Source organism: Acartia tonsa, chromosome 14, assembly GCF_053477335.1.
Source record: "Acartia tonsa isolate MP-2025a chromosome 14, ASM5347733v1, whole genome shotgun sequence".
Classification (NCBI taxonomy): Eukaryota; Metazoa; Arthropoda; class Copepoda; order Calanoida; family Acartiidae; genus Acartia; species Acartia tonsa.
The window spans coordinates 22,141,267-22,165,732 of NC_137273.1; the positions used below are offsets into that span (position 1 = coordinate 22,141,267).

General features: G+C 31.4%; 1 protein-coding gene and 1 long non-coding RNA gene across 2 annotated transcripts; both read left to right on the top strand.

Moving 5' to 3' along the window:
- The first annotated feature begins 2,285 nt into the window (after positions 1 to 2,285).
- LOC145306410 (uncharacterized) lies at positions 2,286 to 6,214 on the top strand. The gene is made up of 4 exons (XR_013875003.1): positions 2,286 to 2,474; positions 2,710 to 2,763; positions 3,305 to 3,442; positions 5,414 to 6,214. It is a non-coding gene; the product is annotated as an uncharacterized LOC145306410 (long non-coding RNA).
- Positions 6,215 to 8,168: 1,954 nt separating this feature from the next.
- Positions 8,169 to 24,466, top strand: LOC145305306 (peptidyl-prolyl cis-trans isomerase FKBP10-like). Its single transcript, XM_080146917.1, has 17 exons — positions 8,169 to 8,401; positions 8,799 to 8,974; positions 11,186 to 11,293; positions 11,847 to 11,896; positions 12,401 to 12,452; positions 12,977 to 13,038; positions 13,517 to 13,581; positions 18,165 to 18,178; positions 18,545 to 18,593; positions 18,909 to 19,003; positions 19,415 to 19,497; positions 20,299 to 20,396; positions 20,825 to 20,922; positions 21,253 to 21,315; positions 21,841 to 21,936; positions 22,544 to 22,612; positions 24,113 to 24,466. Exons 1-17 carry the CDS (start codon positions 8,366 to 8,368, stop codon positions 24,162 to 24,164), a joined length of 1,266 nt encoding a protein of 421 aa, XP_080003043.1. The 5' UTR covers positions 8,169 to 8,365; the 3' UTR covers positions 24,165 to 24,466.

The window sequence follows — 24,466 nt, forward strand, 5'->3', positions numbered from 1 at the left end:
CAATCTTTACATAAAAGTAAAAGGATGTCTATGTTGTTGTCTGTGGCTTAAGATCTCTGATTTTAGGAATTCCAATTCCTAGGACAACAAGGTAAAATGTTATTGGCTAAGCATGTTTATAATCAAGTCCTAACAATGTAAATATTTCTTTTAAAAATTTCCTATATTTTTGCATTTTTGCATCAAAGTTACTTATAATTATATTCTGCTTATTCAGCTCATATAAACTATACAAGAGTTAATGTTTGTGTTACCTATAGATTCAAAGCTTCGCTTTTATGGATGTTGTCATCCTTATTTACTAATATATCTGTGTGTGTGTGAATATTTTCTATAATTATCTTTGTAACACCCAGGCCAAAGGCTTGCGGCTAATTAAGATTGCAACAAAATAACGTTTTTTTAGTAAATATCATGGGCATAAGGGATACATTTGCGGTTTTGTTTTGACTTAGAATTATAAGCATTAAATAAGGGCAAAGCTACTCTATAATTCACTTTGTCAGATCGCCCGTCGGTGCGTTACGTAGTTGGGAAAAAGTGATTTTATTGACTGTTATTTTAGATAAAGGTGATAAAGATCAGGGTTTAAGGATATGATGGTGTGGTTTCGTTATAACTGATCGGTCTTATGCTTAAATAATATTATCTATAATACAAAGTAGAATGATGTCTATCCGTCTGTCTGTCCGTCCGTCCGTCTGAAGCTTAAGATCTCGGTAACCACTGAACCGATTGGATTCTACTCTTCAGGGTATATACCTATCGGTCCTGTGGTGGTTTTAAGCTATTTTCTTGGGGTGGGTGGGGGGGGGGTGGGACAACCCCAACCCCCCCAAACAAAAAATCCCCCCCCCATTATTATTTTTTTTTTCTGAAGATTTTCTAGGTCCTTTATTTTTAAAAGCAAAGCTTTTCTATAATTAGGGTCGGTCCGTCCGTAACGGATAGCTTTTTTCGTTAATTGAGGCATGTTATAGTTGTCCTATTGATTTCAAACTTTGTATGGTGATTCCTGCAGTAGTTAGGTACGATTTAGAAAGCGTACATCTCTATAATCATTACCAAAATGTCCATACGGCCATTTTAAACATGTTGATTTTTTGCCTTTTTAACAACAAATCTTTATATGATCTAATTATCCGATTGATCTGATTTTTTGTATACTGATTCCTGGGACAACAAAGTACAATATTATAACCGAAGCAACACTATAATTAAGTCCTAAAAATGTAAGTATGTCCATAAACATTATTCTGTATCAAGCAGTTTTTCAACAAATTTACTTACAATTTTGCATCGACTCTTATACATTTATTATTCAGTTCTGACACTATACAAGTGTCCGTTCGTCCTACCGTTTCAGCGCTTCGCTTTTATGGATGTTGTCATCCTTGTTTTGTAGAAGATTTCCTTGGTCCTTTTGTTTTGAATGAGATTTCCTTGGTCCTTTACGATTTTCGCCTTATTTTTTTATCACCTCTTGGGGCAAAGCCCCTTGAGGCTAGGGGCGAAGCCGCTAGTAAGTATTATATAGGGTAAAGCTACTCTATAAATCACTTTGTCAGTCTACCCGTTTTTAAGAACTAAATATAAGTTTATTCGTGTAAATTTTACAATTTGTATATGGAAAATATGTAATTTAAGTAAGTTTAGGAACAATGCAATTTACAGTTTTTAAATGGAGCAACGATTCTCCAGAATCTACATGTTGACGTAATTTAAAGCAAAGGGAATATGTGTAAGTGTTTGGGGGGTGGGGGTGGTGGGAGGTAAAGAAATACTTACAGTAGTTTTAAAATGAAGAACACCCAATGATTATAAATATAATTCTGCTATTTTTAGATTCAAATACCTGGGTAAAAAGTTTTGACCCAAATAGTTTGAACCAACCACTGAAAGTACCCAAAGTTTTTGAGCCAACGAATGAGAGAGTGTATGATAATCAAACTGAAGGTATCAGAATAATTTATGTCCCAATGTCCCCTCCATCCTCGCTATATATAGATATTATAAACAGAGGCTACATTAATGTATTTTCATTAACATTTTCGTATTTTGGACAAAATTGTTCAGGCTTGAAAATCAATTTGTAATCTATGTTTTTATTTGTTTATGTTTGTTAATTTAAATGCAGTTTACGTGTAATTTTAAATCAAAATTAATGAATACAACAAAAGAAAAGTTATAAATTATCTTAAAACATTAAAATATACAACTGCATATTTTGAGAAAAAATTAAAAATAAAAATAAAATAATCGCTTAGGTAGTAAAGGGTTAAGGTTGAAATAGAAATTTCTGAACAGTTGTATGTAGTACAGTTATTCTGGTTTCAACAATCAGTGGGTGAAGATATCAATAGCTACCCCCCCTTTTATTCCCACCCATTTTTGATTTTTGGTGAAAAATAAAATTAGATTTTTTGTCGTTTCTATCATTGTCATTAAAATGGAGAAAATTGTTAATCTAAAAGGTAAAAACTAAGATTTTTTTAACAAGTTTAACTAAGATATAAAGATTAAATGTTTAAATTAATCATTTTTAAATTTTATAGACTTAAGGCTCTAATATTAAGTATTTTAATATTTTTGGTTTTTCTTAAAAGCATTAAGAATAAAAATGATCTTAGATGGAATTCTAATAATGGTATTTTTGTATGATTATGACATTGCTGCTTATTAAAATAGATACAACAATTTTTGTTGTAGTATTTTCGTTTTAATCTACCTGGAGACTGATGCCTGTTGGCGAGACAGTCTCAGGTGAGAAAGATATTTATTATTGTAAAATGGTTTTTTATTGATGGAAGATTTGAGAAATTCAGATAAGTATCTTGTGCATGTTGAAATTTATACTTTTAAGATACGAAAGTAAAAATTAGACATATATTTATTTAAAATTTACAACACCTAGTTATTACGATCTAATTAAGAGAGCTGTGAAATTTTTGTTATTCATACAGGGATAGGACAACTAAAAATGAAAATTCGAAATGGTTTTAATTTTTCTTATTAAGATCAAAAAGATGGTTAAATTCAGTTTATACCATTAACAAAATTAATTTGGAAAAAATCATGAAACTTATGTGTTTTTTAGTTGTCATTGGGGGACAACGCATCGTAAAATTAACAACCCCTCCATTTGCCCTCTAAATATAATTTTAGAATTATTTCGCTTGTTGGTTATTTTATACTCCTGGTTAAAATTAGTAAAAGGTTATTTCATGAAAGTTTAAATACAAAGATAGGACACTGGAAATTAAAAGTCTAAAACTTCATAGAGTACATAACACTTAAATTTTAGGAAACATTCTGGTAGGAAATCAGCGATGCCAGTTCATAAACAGCCAAACCTGCATATTCAGTGTCTACGATGGAAGGTAGCATGAGGAACAAATTACATGGGATACTTTAAAGCTAAGTTCGATTTATCAGACAACAGGTAAGAAAATTTTTAAGTTTTTTAAATTGGACGAAATTATGTAAAACTATGTTTGCTATCATTTGGGAACTGAACTACCTATAATTGTAAGGAGAATGTAAAAAACTTGTTGCATTTTGATAATTTAAATACATTAAATTAGGTTTGAAGTATTGTTGAATATAGATATAAAATACCATTTACTTAGAATGTTTTTTTCAAATTGACTAAAGTGCGTTACAAAATTAAAACAAAATTTGGGTACTCAAACAAATAGATAAATTTTTAAAAAAGTAGGATTTTAATTAATTTTAAAAGCAAATTATACCTAATTGTGTTTTACTTTTCCAAGTTGCATTTGTCGATAATTAAATTTAAACTTGATATCTGGATATCAAATGTAGTAGATGAATTTAAAAAAAGTAGAATTTAAGTAATTTTAAGAGTATATTATACCTAATCGTGTTTTACCTCTAAGTTAAAGAAACTAGCACAAAAAGTTCCCTATACGTTGGCATTAAATTCGTATATTGATTAATACATCCTGTAGGTTCAAAATATTAATTGAGATTTTAAAAATAATCCTAGCATTATGAATTTCAAAAATATTTGAGTTTCTCCTTTGGAATAAATGAGTTATTTATTTATGAAAATGCTTACAGAATGTTGTAGTAATTGCACGACATATAATAAAGCCATAAGTAAATTTCTGAAGATCAAAAATTAAAAAGGCTAGTTTAACAATGCATTGGTAGTAAAATGTACATTGCACTCTGTAAAAATAATAGACTGGAATTGTTTACTTTTTGATTTTTATAAAAAATGTTCATTTATAAATACAGACGAAATACCTATTTGATCTAAAATATTTGTTAAGAATACATCTTATTGATATGAAAATGGCATAATGTCAAAAATTGAGAATTATATAAATTAACTGGAATTCTAAATAATATGTACCCTATTTTTAATGGTTTGGGACAATTGTATACTTGACACGTTAAAAACATTTATATATATAACAGACACGCCTGTTTTATATTCTTTGTTTAAAAATCAAAAGTTTCGTTTCCAAAATCTGATTACAGTAAGAGGAATTTTAGACCAAAATATACCTACCTGATTATGGTGAGTTGTTGCGTTAAATTCGTTGTATGATCATTGAATTGAATAAGAAAAAGTTAAATTCTGTCGATAAAAAGCTAGATATTCAAAATAACAGTGTGAATAGACATGTTGATTTTGTATATAGTGCTTTGGGCAGATGTAATGATATTAAAAATGGTGGTTTAGCACAGAATGTTAAAGGGAAGAAATTAATTTAGACTTGAATGAATGAGAATGGATTGGTGCATTACATGAAGTAAATGTAAAATTGAATCTTTATTTTTTTCAAAAGTTACAATTTTGATTAGCATTTAGATAATGTAAATGCACGTTTAATATTAAAAAAGGGAAGTTTTAACACCTAGACTACAACAAAGTGCAATTGATATACACTAAATATGGGTGAAAAGCAATATTCAATAATTTATGGAAATACAAACTATATTATAAAATTTTATGATAAAGATTGTATATTAAACATATATTTTTTCCTTTTTTTCACAATCTCTATTTAAATTAGTGTGTTATTATACTTGATTTCTTAATCAAACATCTGTATAAAATGCTTAAGATTAAATTATTTAACAGATTGTATTAGTACATATGGTATTGATTGGGTTGAATATCATTGGAGTAGTATTCTAGATTAATTTTAAAAACTAATAATCTTTTTTGGACTATAAGGGATTGGACGTATTATTACCTGATTGGAAAACGTCAGAAATTTGTGCTGTTTTGAAATTTCACGTTTGAGTTTGAAAAATAAAATATTTTTTTTCCGTAAAAAAATGTTTTCAAAATGGGATCAAACACTAATAACCATTATTCAAAAGATTTTTATTAATCTGTGATAGTTTATTAGATTTTAATCTTTGATTATTTCAGGTCACGTGCATATTTATTCCAATTCAGTGGATCCCTTGGTATTCCTGATGACATCGTATTAAGTTCTGATTTTTTATTCTGATAAATAATGAAATAAAATCTTATATTGTGGCAATAGTAGAAATATTTTTTAAAAACGCTATTTTCTCAAATAAATTTTTTGCGGATAGGAAGATATTACATGTAAAAGATTTGGTTCATAATTCAATCCTATTGTAAAATTTAAATCTTTTTGAAATGGATATTTTTATCATTTACGACATTACGTTAAAAAATTTGTTTTTAAAGTAGATCATACATTTGAAAAAATTCTATAAAAATATAAAATATGTTGTATAGAATTAAAAACTTATTTTTATTATAGTTATGATTGTTTTTGTTTATTATGTACTCTGTAGATATGATTGTATGACTAAACTTCAGTAGAAACCTAAAATTTTTCATATTTATTGATTTCAAATTATATTTTCGAAATCTAAGACTAATAAAGTTATCTAATACGTATTATGAAATTTGCGATTTTAATTAATATATATGCCGCTTATCCAAATTTCAAAAAAAAAATTCTTTTTGTCCAATAATATTTATAATTCTTTGCATTCTATCAGGATAGGTGAAGCTACTGATGATCTTGCCTGAGGAGTTCCTCACGATGTCCTAGATGCGAAGGTTCGGTGTCATAAATAAGAAGATATACGTAGCCGTGATTTTAAACATGACTTAAAATGATTTAAAATATGCTTAAAATACCCACTGTAATCCAGTTGAACCAATTATGCTAATAAAATAATTTTAATTTTATGAAAATTATTTATTGTAAAGAATAGATAGTTTTTTATTTGGGTATTGTTGATTTTTTCTGGTTATTTATTCATATAATGAGGAAATAATTAGCTTTTTTATCAGCAAAGCAACTCTTCGCCCCACTTGGCTATTTTAAAATTGCTAGGGGTGTATCTACCCCCTTAATTTTGCTAGGGGGAACAACTTCTTCAGCAACGGACCAACTAGATTAAAAACCAGATGATTATTGGGGGAATCTTTACAACGAATTTTATCCCTCTATCTTAAATAGTTGCCAAGAATATAACGTCATAAATGACATACAAACAGATATATTCTGAATTATAGAATATCCTCGCTATTTACAATGAACAAAACGTTTAAGGAGCGAATAAAACAATTGGGTTAAAGATTCCCCTTTTGCATTTTTAAAAACTTGTATTAATAGCTGCTTGCAAGCAATATGTTAATTTTTATGTTTTTTCTTTTCAGTGAAAAAGATTTGTGCGAAGGTTTTATATAACCGCGGAACCTATATGGTCCTTTTTTACAGTGAGGCCCTTATAGGTTTAAGTAGGATTTGGGAGAAAGGTACCTCAAACATCCAATTTGAAATTACCCCTAGAAAAAAAACCCAACACTCAAATATTTTTTTTTGCATTTTCCTATCCAAACTAAACTTGAAAGTAAAGGGTAGACTACCCCATTCCCTCCAATGAAGTGCCTAATAAATTTTGCTAAAATATGAATTAAACTATATTGTTCATGTTTTGTTTATTATTACAATATGAAGGAAGCCAACAACAACTCCAAGTAAAAATGGGTAGGGTGAGAGCAGATTTCTAAGATTATATATTAGATACAATCACATTAAACTTGGACACCCAAAGCTATGTAAAATTACTGTAAATTAATGACTTAAGAAATGTTAATCTCAAAGGGTTCAAATAACAACACTTATTTTATACAGAGTTAGCATAAAATAAATTAAGATTTTAATAATATTTTGAAATATAAAGATCTTTAATCATAGTTTGTAATGAAATATAAACGTTTTTTATGTTAGGGAAGTATATTCAAAGTATTATGTTATTGATTACAAAATCACTCAATAAACGTTTACTCAGAGTAGCCAAAAATCGTGTTTGAAGTTTTAGCAAAGTTTTACCCCTTTGAGGAACATTAGAGGGAAGAAGAGAGGTCACGTGGCAGGGTTTCTGCTTTTCATACCCTCCTTCCTTACATTCTTAAAACACCCTATCAATCAGAGGGTGGTTAAAGGAGATACAAACCTTTTTTTTTTGGGGGGGGGGGGGGGGCGGGTTGGTTTAAAATTTGGACTTCATTGGGGGTAACTCACCGTTGAGGAGGGTAGCATTGAATTTCTTTATGTCCCCATAAACTTTTTCTCTGGGGTTAATTTCCCCAATAAATTCTTTTTGGGGTTGTTAAAAACCATACTTTGGATGTGAATTGTAAAAAATAATCGCAATCAAACATGGTTTAAAGGAAAAAAATGTTTTAAAGTGTTTTCAGTGTTTTACACCCCTCCCAAACATTACCCCAACTCTCTTAGATGTTACTGGTTTTTATTTTATTGTGTCTTATGTTTTGTGCCAAACAATCCTATAGAAATTCATTTTAACCCCTTTTAACACCCCCCCCCCGATTAACGAAAAAAATAAGTTATATCTAAACGTCGCTGTTAACAAATTCTGCTACATTGTATCATATCAAGAGAGCCCTTTCTTCTTCTTCGTATAGCACAACTATAGGGAGAAAATATTTCTGCTACGACCAGGGAAACAGGAATATGATAATGAAAAAAAATAATCTCATTTCAAAAATATCAAGCTTTACTGAGACATAACATTGCACTTTTACATTGGGGGAATATTAAATTGTCTTTCGTTGACCTATCTTTATATCCATGGGTACTACTACGGCAGAAATGGGCACATACATATGTTTTCAGTAAAAATCATCTGGAAAAATAAGAAGGGGGAAGTTTATATTTACAGTCTTCAGATGTTTGTTATACTTTGATTATTGTATTAATGTTAAGATTTATGCTATAACAATATAATATGAACATAATTATTAACAAAAACAAAAAAGTGATTTAAAAAGATAAAATACATTATATTGTTATTCAAAAATAAGTTTAAAATGAAAGCAGTTATTATTGCTATTTGTCTTTTACAGGTAAGATTTTTTTAATGCTTGCATTTTTTTACTATGTAAGTCTGTCTGTCTGTTCGTCTGTACGTCTGTTTATATATATAAAGTATGTTCTATATTGTAGATCAAGTTTTAGTAGATTTTTTAAAGGTTTATTTGTACATTTTTACAATCGTATTTACTCTACAATTAGCTATAAAATAATAAAAAATAAGTTATATTATAAAATCCTAAATATTATTTTACTTTTATGAATGTTGTCATCCTTGTTTTAAAATATCTAAGTGAGACAAGGTAAATAGCCTTAAACCACATGATAACATTATTAAAGCTTCCTTGAAAAGTAAATCACATTCGGACTAGCAATTTACGAGATCTTTAGCTGCAGACAAAAAAAACCTTACTTTTCTTTTTATTATAGATATCAATCGGTAATACAGAGAATACAAATACCAATGAAAGTACAAAAGTTGAAAATACAAAGACAGAAGAAAAATCTACGGATGCTGAAAATGAAAAATCCGGGAATGAAAATCAGGGGTTTAGTGATTATATCAAAGCAGACGATATTCTCTATAAAATTCTTTATAAACCAAGGTATACTTTTTTTTTAGAAGCAAAGGTACTCTTTAAGTGTTTGTGTCTGACTTTCTGTCTGTTAGTCATTGATGCTAGTACTTTAAAAACATTACTGTTTATTGAAAGAATTCAATACATTTTATTTAATTACTTCTTGTAGCCAGAAGCAATTAATTAGCAAAATTTTCAGGGGGGAGGGGACATTGTACTGGCACCAAAAGTATTATCTTATTCGTTTGATCAAAAACTTCGGGTACTTAAATTGAATTTTCATTGGTTTGTTCCATACTAATAGTGTACCTACAAACTTTTAAACAAATAATTTAGTCTACATTAAATGTAATTTTGTGTATTTCATTGGTGCTGTAGTTCAATTTATCCTTAATTGTTTTATCCATTAAGATCCCGAAATTTTTGTACCGTAAGGTTAAAGGTTCAAAACGTTTAATTTTATAAATTTTTAAAAATTTTATTTTTAAATCATTAGGTAGGTTTCGTGATTTTTACTTTATTCGTTTTTTTAACAAACATGTCCTTCTCTCTCTCTCTGTGATACTCACAGCTGGCTAAAAAAGCGTTGAGGTCCTCGTCTACGTTGACGACAATTTTCCCTTGCCAATATATTCACGTATTCCATATCCATTAATCTGACTAACTTAAAAGGACTCTCCACAGAAAAATCAACTTTGGATTTTTGAAAATCTAACCTGAAACTATTATTCTCTGTTCAATTTTAGGCATTTTTTGTTTTTGTGGCATCGCGATCGAAGCCCTTTGAAAATTTTGTTCGCCGCCTATTTGTACTGCCGCTATAACAATATATACTTCACTTTCCTCCACTCAATATGTGTTCGCCGCTAAAGAACATTTGCTCCATTGCAACCGGCCGCTCTACGATTTATCCTCTTCCTTGACTGGACAATCCTGCCGCCTCCATTTTGTGTTCGCCTCCGCCAAATATAACCATCTTTTGCCGCAGTTGCCGCATTCATCGCCCTTCTCCGCCGCTACTCCGCTATACATTGCGTACGTAGCTATACACAACACCCCCAGCCTCCATTTAATTTCTGAACAAGGGAGAGGGGAGCATGTATTAAAAAGCGACGTACAGCGGAGTAGCGGCGGAGAAGGGCGATGAATGCGGCAACGGCGGCAAGAATAGAAGCTAAAAATCACTAAAGCAGCACAAATTAAATGGCGGGAGGATTCACTTAAAGGAGGTAAAAAATTTCAAAGGGCTTCGATCGCGATGCCACAAAAACAAAAAATGCCAAAAATTGAACAGAGAATAATAATCAGGGATCGGAAGCCTCACGTAAGCCGCGTGTAAGCCTCAGTGAAATCGTGATTTTATCACAATAAAATTCAGCTGGATGTATAAAACGGCTCTTTAGCAGACAATCCTTCTTTCTGAAATTTTTTTTTCTGCTCACAAGCAGGTTTAAAACTGAGGCTTATGCGCGGCTTACGTGAGGCTTCCGATCCCTGATAATAATTTCAGGTTAGATTTTCAAAAATCTAAAGTTGATTTTTCTGTGGAGAGTCCTTTTAAAAAGGAATTTGTAGGATGAAAACTTTTTTTTTTGTAAATATAGTCAAATATGATTTAATCCTTTAATATGAAATTGGATGCTTTAAGAGAAGAAATAACTGCATTATAATCTTTATTATATATGCATTATACTATGTTATTATGGGGAGTAACATAGGCATATTATATTTTTCAGTATTTAACCAAAAAATACTGAAGACTGCTATTTTTATAGCAACATTACTGCCTATTGTGCCCTAAATTACCCTTTACCCTAGGCGGGTCAGATGTCTTGTGACAAATACTCATTTATAACAAATATTATCTCTATCATGTGTAGTTAGCTTAATATTTTTATTATTCTTTAAAATGATTATGTTTTTTATTTACATGTATGATATTTTCCTTTTCCATAAGATGAATAAATCATTTAAACACAACTGCCGTTTTTGGTTATAACCAATAATATCGTCCAATTGTCCTTATGTTGTGTTCAATTGGTCCAATTATGGGATGGAGGATCTAAAAGTTGTATATCTATTATTTTAGGGACTGTATAAACCCTGTAACTGCCTTTTTGAACAAACTATGTACACTTTCCAACCAATAATATCATCAGATCATTCATTCCTATGTTATGTTCTTGTTGGTCTAATTTAGGGATTAAGGATCTAGACTTTCTATATCTATTATTTTAGGGACTGTATAAATCCTCTAACCCTGAACGACAACGTGACCATGGAAATGGAATGGGGAACTACAACTGCACATCAAACAATAACAATGGAAACTTCGGTGGCTTTAAGGTATAGTTTGAGATTATAGCAGTGGCTTGCACAGGGTTTGGCCCAAAAGTTAAGAAACTCCCCTTTAATCAAAATCGAGGGGTGTGAATTCCAGACAACAAAAGGGATGTATTTTTATTGTCAGGGGTTTTTCCACACCTACTCAAAATTATTTTTGAACACCACTCTTAACTTTTTTTACCTTTACATCCCCTTGAATATTACGGAGGCGTAGCCCTTATCTCGAGGTGCTCAAGGATGGTAGATACCCAGGGGGTATTCACCTCCCTTAGGTTATAATGACCTGTAACCTGTTTCTTAGGACAACTCTGGCTAATAACTTGGTATTTGGATCACCTAAGACATTATATAATTGCTTGATATAGTTGTGTCCCGGAAGTTGGTTTTAGCTCAACGTATGAATTTGTTTTAAGCGAAAAATATGCTAAAATATGCTTTCTAAATGGCAACTTTCAAAAATTTCTGAAAATAACACACAAGTAAAAAATTATAGCACTTACCAAAAAAGTTCATATTTAGAGGAGTTTTTATATAAGTTAATGTTTTTTTGTAGGATTGAATCAGAAGGAATAACATTTAAACTTGATCAGATAGGATTAGAAGGTAAACAATAAGAAATTTTCTTTATATGATTAAATAGCTGCTGTGCCCCTAGCATCTAGGAGCTCTTTATTCGAAGTGATGAAAGCAGGAAAATAGGAAGCAGCTTATAGTGCCTAATAAAAAATAACACCATACAAGACAAATGACCAATGAAAGTCTAGTATACATTTCACCATTGGTCAATGAAAATGTACACTTGGCTATCTTTGGTCATTTGTATTGTATGACGTCCTTTTTTATTAGACACTTTAAGCTGCTTCGAAAATGGCCTAAACCATCCCAAGACTTAAAAAAAAATAAGTAGCCTAAAACCATCTTTGGATCTATGTGAATCTGTCTTAGAATGGAAAACTCAATAGGTTCAGTAGTTATCGAAATCTTAAGCTACAGACAAAAAACTTACTACTTTTTATAATAGGATTTTAAAACTTACCATTTAGTATGGTAAAAATAGTTTTAATTTTTCTTATTAAAAAACAGAAAGTAGTAAAAATATTCTTTTAGGGATGTGTTTGGGCGAAAAAAGAAATTTGGTTATACCAGAGTATAAAATCAGGTACGATTTTTATACAGTAACAGAATCTAAGCTTAATAGAACGCACTTTTTCAATAGTAAAGTAGAAGTTTAGTTCACAACCAAAAGTAAGGTGAATTAGTAAGGGATTGGACATTGGACTGTAAATTACACTATTAATGGACCCCAAAATTTTATAAACACATTCTCTAATTCGGAGGCTTAACCCCTTCTTTTAGGACTCCTATTATATCTTTATTGCGTGGTAACTTTACAAAGTGTCTAAAAAAATCAGCAATGTGACGTTATAAAAATGTGGGATTATCCATCTCTTTTATAGGGGTTTTCTTTCCCACTTCTTCTCTTATCTCCCTCATTTTTATGACGTCACATGGTTGATTTTTGAGACACTTTGTAAAGTTACTAATGAGTGGCACAAACAATAATTTCTAAATTTTTCTTCCAATAATATAAACATACTTAGATATTGATATAGTTTATCATAATTTTGGGTAAACTTATCCCTTAAGGTCCCTAAGAAGCAGAAAAATAATGAAAATGTTTAGATCGTTGACAAAGGATAAAGTGAAAAGAATTGGTTTACAAACAGTTCTCACTGTAGAATTAGGTAATATTTGGAAAGAATTTTCAAGAAAAACAAGGATAACAACATCTATAGTAGCGACAAATGAACCCAAGAACAAAGTGAATAAAAAAGTTCATTGGTCATAAGAATGATAAATACTAATGAAATCTTCATTGTTGCATGACCGACGGACCGACTGACAAAGCAAGTTGTATACTTAATTATCTACGAAAAGTTGTCTACACAAAAAAGCTGAGAATCACATTTCCCCCATAGCGTTACAGACTGGTGGGTTGACGGTCTGACGGACAAAGATTTATAAGAATAATAGAGTAGCTTCGCTATAAAAAAATACAATAATAAAACATCGGTAAAAATTATTTTGCTAATTGGTTCTCATAACATTTATAGTTATTAGCAGGGAAGCTACTCTATAAGTGATGATGTCTAGTTTGTCTGTCTGTCTGTTCTTCTGAAATGCTAATGAATGTTAAATTTCTTGATCAATATAAATATTCAGTCGAAGTGAATGGTTTGAAATGGGCAAAGCTACAAGATGGTCTTCAAATGGTCATTCTTGAAAAGGTATTATACTTTATAATTTTTTTAAAAATAAAAAATATTATTTTTTTTTACAAAAAAGGTTATTAAATTATGATAATTTTATAGATAGATTTATTAGGATTCTTGAAAAAACAATGATAAATGAATTTTATTTACATTATATATAAAGTCAAATTTTATTGATATAAGGGGGGGGGGGGGGGGGGGAATTCTGACACATTTGCGTAAACCTGGTGTATAGGCTTCATCTTTAGACTGAGAGGATAGGTTATTAGGGATAAAATCATTCTTATATGATGAATTTCCCCCGGATTTAATATTTTTTGGATAGGCCTCCAGGTTCCGGAGCTCCAGGCCTCCAGGTGGTCTCTACAGGTAAAAATGAAATTTTTTTTTTTTTTTAAGAGTTAGATGTCAGCTTATGAGACAAAATATGTATGTTTTTTCTTCAAATATGTAAATAATAGATCTTTTCATGAAAATACCCTTTTTCTAATTTCAATCTTCTGCTAACCTAAAAAGTTACTTTAGGGGCCTAGAAAAATATGTACAAAATTTCAGCTCTCTATCTCTACTGGCGACCTAGCGCCAGGCATGTAAAATATCAACAGATAACGGTAGCACGGCGGTTTTAACAATATCTCAGTAATGTGCAGGTTTTCAGCTCTTCTGCATATTTCAATTTAAACACATAAGGCCAAAGATATTATATCCAAAAAATCTTTTGTCAAAGTCTACTCTAGACCTAGCGCCAGTCAGTTTTCTAAAATCATGCATTTTATACCTGTGAAAAATAAAATTGCCAGCGCTAGGTGTAGAGTAGACTTTGACAAAAGATTTTTGGGATATCATATCTTAGGTCTTATGTGTTTAAGTTGAAATATGCAGAACACCTAAATTCACCTTCCAAGCCATTCTCTAAGCATTTTAATTTTTTTTTTGAAATAACGGGATTTCAAAACTGCCTTTTGAAAAGGCCTAAAAAATATCTTTTTTTGTCTCTTTTTTCACTGTATATAGTTACAACTTAATAAGATATTATTCTCAGTTAAAAAAAAATTGGCACTTCCAGCACCAAAACCGGCAAAAACAGGCAGTTAAACTTCTGAACCCCTACTTAACCCCCTGACAGACCCCCCCTCTATCTCGGCTCCTGTTACAGATAGAGACGTAAAACTTTTTTTCTGGTTGTTCATGTGTATTTTTAAAGAATTGCTTTTTCTAGTCATAGCGGTCAGACTGCTCCTTATCCGCTTTTTAGCGTCCAGCCGCTAAATATTAAAACAGCTGTAGAGCAGCCAATTTTAAAGCTAAGAAAACCAAATTTTATGACAAACTATTATTTTTTAACGGCCAATTTTAAAGCTAAGAAACCCAAATTTTATGACAAACTATTATTTTTTATAATAAAAAAATACCTTTTTTGACCATCGCCGAAAAACGACAAATAACGGAAACTGCCAATTTTGGCGGTAAAACGGCGGTTGGCGGCGCTAAATTATATTTTTATCTGTTTATAGTTACAACTTATTAAGATATTATTCTCAGTTAAAAAAAAAATTGGCGCTTCCTGCACTCAAACCGGCAAAAACAGGCAGTTAAACTTCTGTATCCCTTCTTAACCCCATAACAGACCCCCCTCTATCTCGGCTCCTGTTTCAGATAGAGACGTAAAACTTTTTTCTGGTTGTTCATGTGTATTTTTAGAGAAAATTACTTTTTCTAGTCATAGCGGTCAGACTGCTTCTTATCCGCTTTTTAGCAGCCAGCTGCTAAATATTAAAAAAGCTGTAGAGCGGCCAATTTTAAAGCTAGGAAAACCAAATTTTATGACGAGCAATTATTTTTCATAACAAAAAAAAATGCTTTTTCTGACCATCGCCAAAAAAACGACAAATAACGGAAACCGCCAATTTCGGCGGTAAAATGGCGGTTGGCGGCGCCAATTAATATTTTTATCACAATAAAAGACTACATACAAAAATTGGCTGATTAAGGTCTGGAAAGGGTCAAGACAGTTAATTGTTTAAACTAATGTAATAGATTTTTATTTTAGTCAGATGCCAGACGCAGACAATTAAAAAAATATAACATTTAGAAATATTATCAATTTGTCTACAAAGGGTTAACAACAAAATCAAAATATACAAATCTAATTATTAAAAACATCAAGATGATCTTCTCTAAAAATTTTATTTGTAAAGCATTGACATTTTTATCAAATAATATGACAATGATGACAACATTAATAAGTGATTAAATACAGACAAAAAATAGGATGACAACATCCATAAAGACAAAGCTCTAAGATCAGAAGTAAGGACAACTCTCTTGTAATTACTTTTGTAATATTTAATCAACCTTAGTAAAAAATAAGATGAAAATTAGGTGTTCAGGTATGATCCAGCAGGATATAATCCTCCTAGTCTTCAAATAACTTTGAATGGCTCCAGTGTATTTATTTTTTTACTCATAGACTTAAAATTGTAAAATTAAGCTTATCTTACATGCCTACATGACATATTAAATTTTTTTTTAAATCAGCTGTTGTTTCCAGCTGACCGCAGCCAGTGGCGGCAGTCCATGTAAGCTTCAAATCAATTAAATTTTTTGATAAATATATATTAATTCTTGAGTAATAATACACTTCCGTGAAGAGTAAGGCCATGACCGTTTGGCCACTCCTTGACCGATTTTTAACTGATTTTTTATTTCCTACCTGTAGTTTTGCCGTTTTTAAGCTGCCAGTAGCGGAATTCTAAAACAGCTCTAGACCAGCTAATTTTTGTATGTAGTCTTTATTGTGATCATAAACAGATAAAACTAGCGTCGCCAACCGCTGTTTTACCGCCGAAATTGGCGGTTTCCGTTATTTGTCGTTTTTTGGCAATGGTCAGAAAAAACATTTTTTTTGTTATGAAAAAAAATTGCTCGTCATAAAATTTGGTTTCCCTAGCTTTAAAATTTGCCACTCTACAGCTTTTTTAATATTTAGCGGCTGGCTGCTAAAAAGCGGATAAGGAGCAGTCTGACCGCTATGACTAGAAAAAGTAATTTTCTCTAAAAATACACTGAGAATAATATCTTAATAAGTTGTAACTATAAACAGATAAAAATATTATTTATTGCCGCCAACCGCCGTTTTACTGCCAAAATTGGCGGTTTCCTTTATTTGTCGTTTTTCGGTGATGGTCAAAAAAGGTATTTTTTTATTATAAAAAATAATAGTTTGTCATAAAATTTGGGTTTCTTAGCTTTAAAATTGGCCGTTTTACCGCCAAAATTGGCGGTTTCTGTTATTTGTCGTTTTTCGACGATGGTCAGAAAAGGTATTTTTTTATTATAAAAAATAATAGTTTGTCATAAAATTTGGTTTTCTTAGCTTTAAAATTGGCCGCTCTACAGCTGTTATAATATTTAGCGACTGGCCACTAAAAAGCGGATAAGGAGCAGTCTGACCGCTATGACTAGAAAAAGCAATTCTCTAAAAATACACATGAACAACCAGAAAAAAGTTTAACGTCTCTATCTGTAACAGGAGCCGAGATAGAGGGGGGGTCTGTCAGGGGGTTAAGTAGGGGTTCAGAAGTTTAACTGCCTGTTTTTGCCGGTTTTGGTGCTGGAAGCGCCAATTTTTTTTAACTGAGAATGATATCTTAATAAGTTGTAACTATATACAGTGAAAAAAGGGACAAAAAAAGATATTTTTTAGGCCTTTTCAAAAGGCAGTTTTGAAATCCCGTTATTTCAAAAAAAAAATTAAAATGCTTAGAGAATGGCTTGGAAGGTGAATTTAGGTGTTCTGCATATTTCAACTTAAACACATCAGGACTAAGATATGATATCCCAAAAATCTTTTGTCAAAGTCTACTCTACACCTAGCGCTGGCGATTTTATTTTTCACAGGTATAAAATGCATGATTTTAGAAAACTGACTGGCGCTAGGTCTAGAGTAGACTTTGACAAAGGATTTTTTGGATATAATATCTTTGGCCTTATGTGTTTAAATTGAAATATGCAGAAGAGCTGAAAACCTGCACATTACTGAGATATTGTTAAAACCGCCGTGCTACCGTTATCTGTTGATATTTTACATGCCTGGCGCTAGGTCGCCAGTAGAGATAGAGAGCTGAAATTTTGTACATATATTTCTAGGCCCCTAAAGTAACTTTTTAGGTTAGCAGAAGATTGAAATTCGAAAAAGGGTATTTTCATGAAAAGATCTAGTGAACAACAATCAAAAAGAAGCATATTTTGTTTTATAAGTTAACCTCTAACTCTTCAAAAAAAAAATCTTATTTTTAATTTTTACCTGTACAGAGACCACCTGGAGGCCTGGAGCTCCGGAACCTGGAGGCCTATCCAAAAAAGCTTAAATCTGGGGGAAATTTATCATATAAGAATGATTTTATCCCTAATAACCTTTCCTCTCAGTCCAAAGATAAAGCCTATACACCAGGTTTACGCAAATGTGTCAGAACTTCCCCCCCCCCCCCTTATTCTATTTGAAAACTTTCTTCCCAAATGGCAGTATCCTAAAAGATAGGAAGTATGCAGTAATGTGTATTTAAACATTGTTTTCATACAGGCCATTTATTTTGTAGGTTGATGCAAGAAGGTAATACAGTTTTTTCCTAGTATGGTAACATTTTTTTTATAATTTTTTTACTTTCAAAGGAATTAAATTTAGTTTTGAAAAAAAAACAATATTGCCTAAAATATTTATAAATGTAGTCCTAAAAAACTATGGTTAGCATCGTATTATATTCAGCTTTCTACGAATATAAAAATGTACAATCATAAGATTAAAACAAGTTTTTTTTGCCCGTGCCTTCGGCACCTCGGGGCTAAAAAAACTTGTTTTAATCTAATAATTGTACATTCTATATCCGCGGAAAGCCGTTTATAATACGATGAAAGAAATAACTATTCCCTTGGAGAGGTTCAGTGATTTTTATAAAATATTAATTCATTAAATTGTTAGATGTGGAAGAATTGTGGTTTATGGTGATACTTTATCAGTTGGATATGAGGTAAATTCGGGACATTGGATTTAAATTTTATTGGTACCCAAAGTTTTACACACATGCTCTAATTGTTGCTTTCTTAACTTTGGTGACCACTAGTATTAGATAATTTTTTATCATAAGTTGCATTTTCCATAAAGATAATATTTATATTTTCATAAACTAGTCTCAGAGCATCTTTAACTTTATGCGTAATATTTTTCTACTATTAACACAAACCGCGCAACTTGAATTTTTAAAATGTATTCATTTAATACACACTCTTTAAGTATGTATTAGGATAGGTACGAATGGATAACTTTATATCTAATTTTAATTTAGGGATCTCTAGAAGATGGGACTGTGTTTGATTCAAGTGAGTCTAGAGGTCAGCCCTTTGGCCCCTTTCTACAGGGGCATCATCAAATTATTAGGGGGTAAGTGAGTTATATTAGTACAGAAATAAAAATAATAAATAGATAGATGATCAATGGATAATAAATAGATATATATTGATCAGGTAGATAGATAGATAAGATATAGATATAAGAAAATAGATGGATCGATAGAAGTTGATCAGTCTGTTAGTCAATCCATGATTTATTTGTGCTACGTTAGTTAAGGTTGATGTCATCCTTTTTTTTTTTATAGAGAACGAGCAGCTTATAGTGCCTTATAAAAATTACGTCATACAATACAAATGACCAATGATAGGCCAGGATACATTATGATTGAGCAATGGAAAACTCCATATTGGCCTTTCATTGGTCATTTGTATTGGATGACGTCATTTTTATCAGGGTAATTATAAGCTGCTTTGGTAGGCTATCATATTGTTTGTACTCTAGGTATGAAATTGCATTGGAGGGCAGATGTTTGGGGGAGAGATTCAAAATGATTGTACCTCCCCATTTAGCTTATGGAGATAGAGGTAAAAAAATCAAGCAGTAAAAACAAAAATTCATGTTGGACAAACGGGCAGTGGGAGTTAAAGGGCAAATGTTCAGTGGTCATAAACAAGAGAGGGAATAAAAGAAAGAGAAATTTTTGTTTGTTGTAACATCACCGACGTACTAAGTAATTACTGGATACTATTTGGAAGGGAAATCTTTACAAAAAAGCAGCCGAGTTACCGATTGCATTACGCACGGACAAAGTTAATTATATAGTATCTACTATAGTCTATCTATTCATCATTATCCATCTATCTACGGTCTTGTCCAAAAATGGTCGTCAATGTCCTTTTTGTGCTTTCAAGATATCTTAATTCTAGCGCGATGCTATTTCGACTATAATATGTATATATGTATTGAAGGTGTTGGTGATCTAATTCCACCTAATTACTCTATACTTTGATGTATGTCTAGTACAAGTCTTTCTATCTACTTTCTAACTGTATCTATCTATCTATTGTAGGTGTATGTGATCTTATTCCGCCAGATGCTACTCAATACTTTGATGTACGTCTAGTACAAGTCTATATATTTATTATCTAACTGTATCTATCTATCTATCTATCTATTGTAGGTGTTGGTGATCTATTTCCGTTCAGTGCTACTCTATACTTTGATGTACGTCCAGTACAAGTCTATCTATCTACTATCTAACTGTATCTATCTATCTATTGTAGGTGTAGGTGATCTTATTCCGCCCGATGCTACTCTATACTTTGATGTACGTCTAGTACAAGTATATCTATCTATCTATTTATATCTATCTCTCTATTATATAGGTGTAGGTGATCTAATTCCGCCCGATGCTACTCTATACTTTGATGTACGTCTAGTACAGCTGAACAACGACTATTGGACTAATGAAACTGAAACTAAGGTTAGCTATTTTTATTATCGTTCTAGCAGCTGCGTCCGATTTTCATTTAGGGTCTCAGTATTCGAAGGGAAGGAAAATAGCCTAAAAACATCCCAAGAATTAAATAAAAAATATATTCTAAAACTATCACTTCGTCTATGTAAAGCTTCCCTGAAATCTAAAACTCATACAGTTTAGTAGTTATCAAAATTAGTTATTTAAAGGATTTGGGGGAAAATAGCCTAAAACCATCTCAAGGCTTAGATATAAAATATAAATAGCATAAAGCTATTCTTAGTCCTGTGTGAAGCTTTCCTGAAAAGGAAAACTCAGTAAGTTCAGTAGTTTATTAGATCTTAAGCTACAGACTAAAAAGCCTTACTACTTTATATAATAGGATATGGCTTTAAAAGGCTAGGGGAATATTCTAAAAGTTTGCATATTTTCAGGATGTATATTCTTGGGAGAAATTAAAGGAAGGAGATATACCATGTGAGGCTATTGCAACAAATGAAGCCGACCTCTACATCCATTATCTTGCTATTGGGTAATAATATTTGATCTTTTTGATATAATCATCCTTGTCACACTTTCACACACAGCATGGTGTTGAGCTCTGATAACCCTCCCGCGATGTTTTTTTCAAATAAATCTAAGTTAAGGGGAGGCTAGTTTTTAGTTTGTTTGTCTAGGTTAGGTTATATTGAGTAAAGGGAAGACCCGCAGGGTTAGGATATCGCAGAAATTTTTCCTTTTCTGAGATTCTATAATTATATAGCATTGAAAGCTCTTTCTTAGTTTGAGCAGATTTAAAGTTTAAGGGATTTCTATTATATTTTTATGATATTATTATTTTAAAATTTTTCTTCTTTTGTAGAAGCGATGATACAGAATTTGGAACACTTGCAGAAGAAAATGGTTCTCCCTACGGTCCTTTTAGGTAATTTTTTATCAGGAATTGTACAGTCTTTTTTTATATATTTTTATTAAGGTACAATAAAGTAATACCTAGTTATTTCTAGCATCGTATTATAAAGATCTTTCCGCGGATATAGAATGTACAATTATAAGATTAAACTCAGTTTTTTAGCCCCGAGGTGCCGAATACACGGGCTAAAAAATGGTTTTAATCTTATGATTATTTTATATTCGTAGAAAGCTGAATATAATACGATGCTAGACATAGTTTTTTCCGTATGGATGAGAACCAGTTCCTATCCACCGGATTCGAATGATTGCGAGAAAAAAACAAATATGGCTCTGAATCCGATACATTTCCGCTGAATTAGAGACGGCTTTGAGTGAATAATAATCAACCAGGACTTCGGCCACACGGAACCAATAAAACAGAAAATGATACTAAATTTCTTTTATTTTACTATTTGCGGAAAACTGACTATAATACAGTGCGATTAATAACAATACCATACACTCTATATAAAATAAATTCATCTTTTTTTTCTAGGTTGGATGGGCCAGAACTGGTGAAGGTTCCAGGTTTGGGTCCCGCCATCCAGGGAATGTGTCTGGGAGAGGAGAGGCTTGTTATTCTACCTCCAAGGTAACTTTTAATGTCGGTCCGTCTGTCTGCCCGTCTGTCTGTCTTTGTTTTGTCTGTCTGTCTGTGTATCCAATAATGTAAAGTAGATGTAAAGTAGAAATGTTTTTTTTTGTCTAAATCTTCTGAAAGATCTCGGAAAATACCGAGCCAAATTTTAAAAAAATGGAATTATCCTTAACTACAAATGCAACAGAATGTTTGTCTGTTTGTGTTTATAGCGAAGAATATCGCTAGATAATGAACATATATAGTTCTCCTTTACACTGAAGCTTCTCATAGGTCCTGGAAAGGTTTATAACTTTTTGGAGGAGGGTACCTCCACCCCCCAATTTCTACTTTAAAAAAACAAAATTGAAAGTGTAGGGTCGAATTACCACCCTCCCCTACTCTCAAGTGCCCATATAGGTCTCTAGAGGCGTAGCCGCTTTTATGTTAACAAAATAGTTGTTATCAAAATCTGATAATTACTGATAAGTTTTAATTAAATGTATTTTTATAACCACTTGTTATTGTCTTCAATTTCAAAACTTAAATTTGATTTTGTACTTTAGAAAGAGTTTGAAAATATGTGATTTATTAACAATACCTATAGAAATAATTTCTTCAGGTTGGGATGGGAGGACCAGTACGACACAATCCAAGTACAAGTTGTTCTGACTCAAATCAATGATTTAATGTAAGTTTGAGTTTTAAAAATATGTAAAATTTAATAATTCTATTTAGGTCTTGATTTAAGGGCCGGTCCATAACGGATAGCAACCACATTTGATTGGTAGAATTGTACTTTCAATTTCAAATTTTACTTGTAACAGTTGGCTATTATTTAGAAAGAGTAGTAACTCAATAATAATGAAAATAATTATAAACATTATAAATATTTACGTTTTTGATTATTGATATATTATTTCAGACTTATAAAGAATATAATAATATTAATATATTTTTTAGTTTATAAAATAAAATATAGTCGTTTCTAGCCGCTTTGTCGTTTCGAGGGATCTTAAGGAATAAGACAAAGGCCGATAAATGGATGTACTGTACATCCCTATTGGTGATACACAAAATTACCTTCAGTAGATTACAATTAATACTTGCAACGTTCGATGCTCGACTTAATAAACCAAATAATTGTAATCCAATAAAAGTCCCCAAATTTGGTAAGCCAACAAATAAGAAAACCTTATTATAGAACTTGGGTAACATGTGAAATAAACAGCCCAATGTACCCTTCCTCCCTCGTTGGAAGTAGTACCATGTAAATTATAAATAATCTATACTTATTCAAATTTCAAGTCGATCATGTTTAAAAGAAATTGAAAGGCTTTTCAATAAACAGTGTTACAGTGTCCAAGTGTGGGTGGGGTAAAGGTGTGTCCACAACATTCAAAATTTGAAACCCCTCATATCTTCCATCTCAAGATTAAAAAAAACAACTTTAGATCACTCCAGAGACCCTTCATATTAACCCCCCTCAAACCTTTAAAACCCATCATTTCACACCCCTCAAATAAAAAAGCTTGGACGTCCCTTAGTGTACTTTAATGCTTTACAAGTGTGTAAGAAATATAATTACGCATTTAAGTATTTATATGCATAGAAAATTGATAAATGTAAAAGATAAAAGTCTGTTATGTAAGTCGGTCTCAGGAAGGGAGGGGACATTGGACTGTAAATTGCACCGGCACCCAATGTTTAATAAACACAATCTCTTATTGATAGGTTTAAAAACATTGGATACTTTAATTGATTCCTGATTGGTTGGTTCAAACTAGCAGTTTACAAACCTTTAAATCTTTAATTTTAATTTACAGAATTGGTAATTTTTAAAATTATCTTTGGAGATGTATTTCTAATAGGTACTGCAAAAGCATTTGGTTACTTAAAAATTTTATTGATTCATTGCCATATTTGGGCTAGGTTTAATATCCCAAAGGTTGCTAATAAAGTCCTCATTTATTCGTCGATATGCTCCTGCATGGTAAGATGAGGGTATGGGGTAAAGTGAAAAAGGGGGGGGGGTTAATGTTATATTAGCCAGCTGGGAGAAACATTATATCAGAGTATGCGAGAATCTCTCACAATATCCACGTATTCTATATCCATTTTTGTTTTAGGACTTTATTCTTACTACTGTTGGATATAATAGTTCTTGTTTTGATAATTTGTTGTTGTTAAGGGCTGTGGAAAAAGAAAAAGAAGTAAAAGAGGATGCAAAGGAAGAACTGTGATTTTTATTTCGAGCTTATTTGTACAAAATCTTTTCCAGTATAGCTTAAAAACAGTTTTATATCCGTTGGATTAAAACCGTTATACTGAAAAATGATGTTACGAATCGTATTATAGATTATTTACTACGAATACCTACTAAAATGAAATCATAAAATTAGTAACAAGAAGTAATCTCATACTTTTTGTTTCTGTCCGCGGAAAGCTGTCTTTAATACGATGCGATATATAACTACATTATGTAATTATCTACTTATACTTTCTTTGTAATTTGTAAAAAAAAAATATATTATCATATGTATAA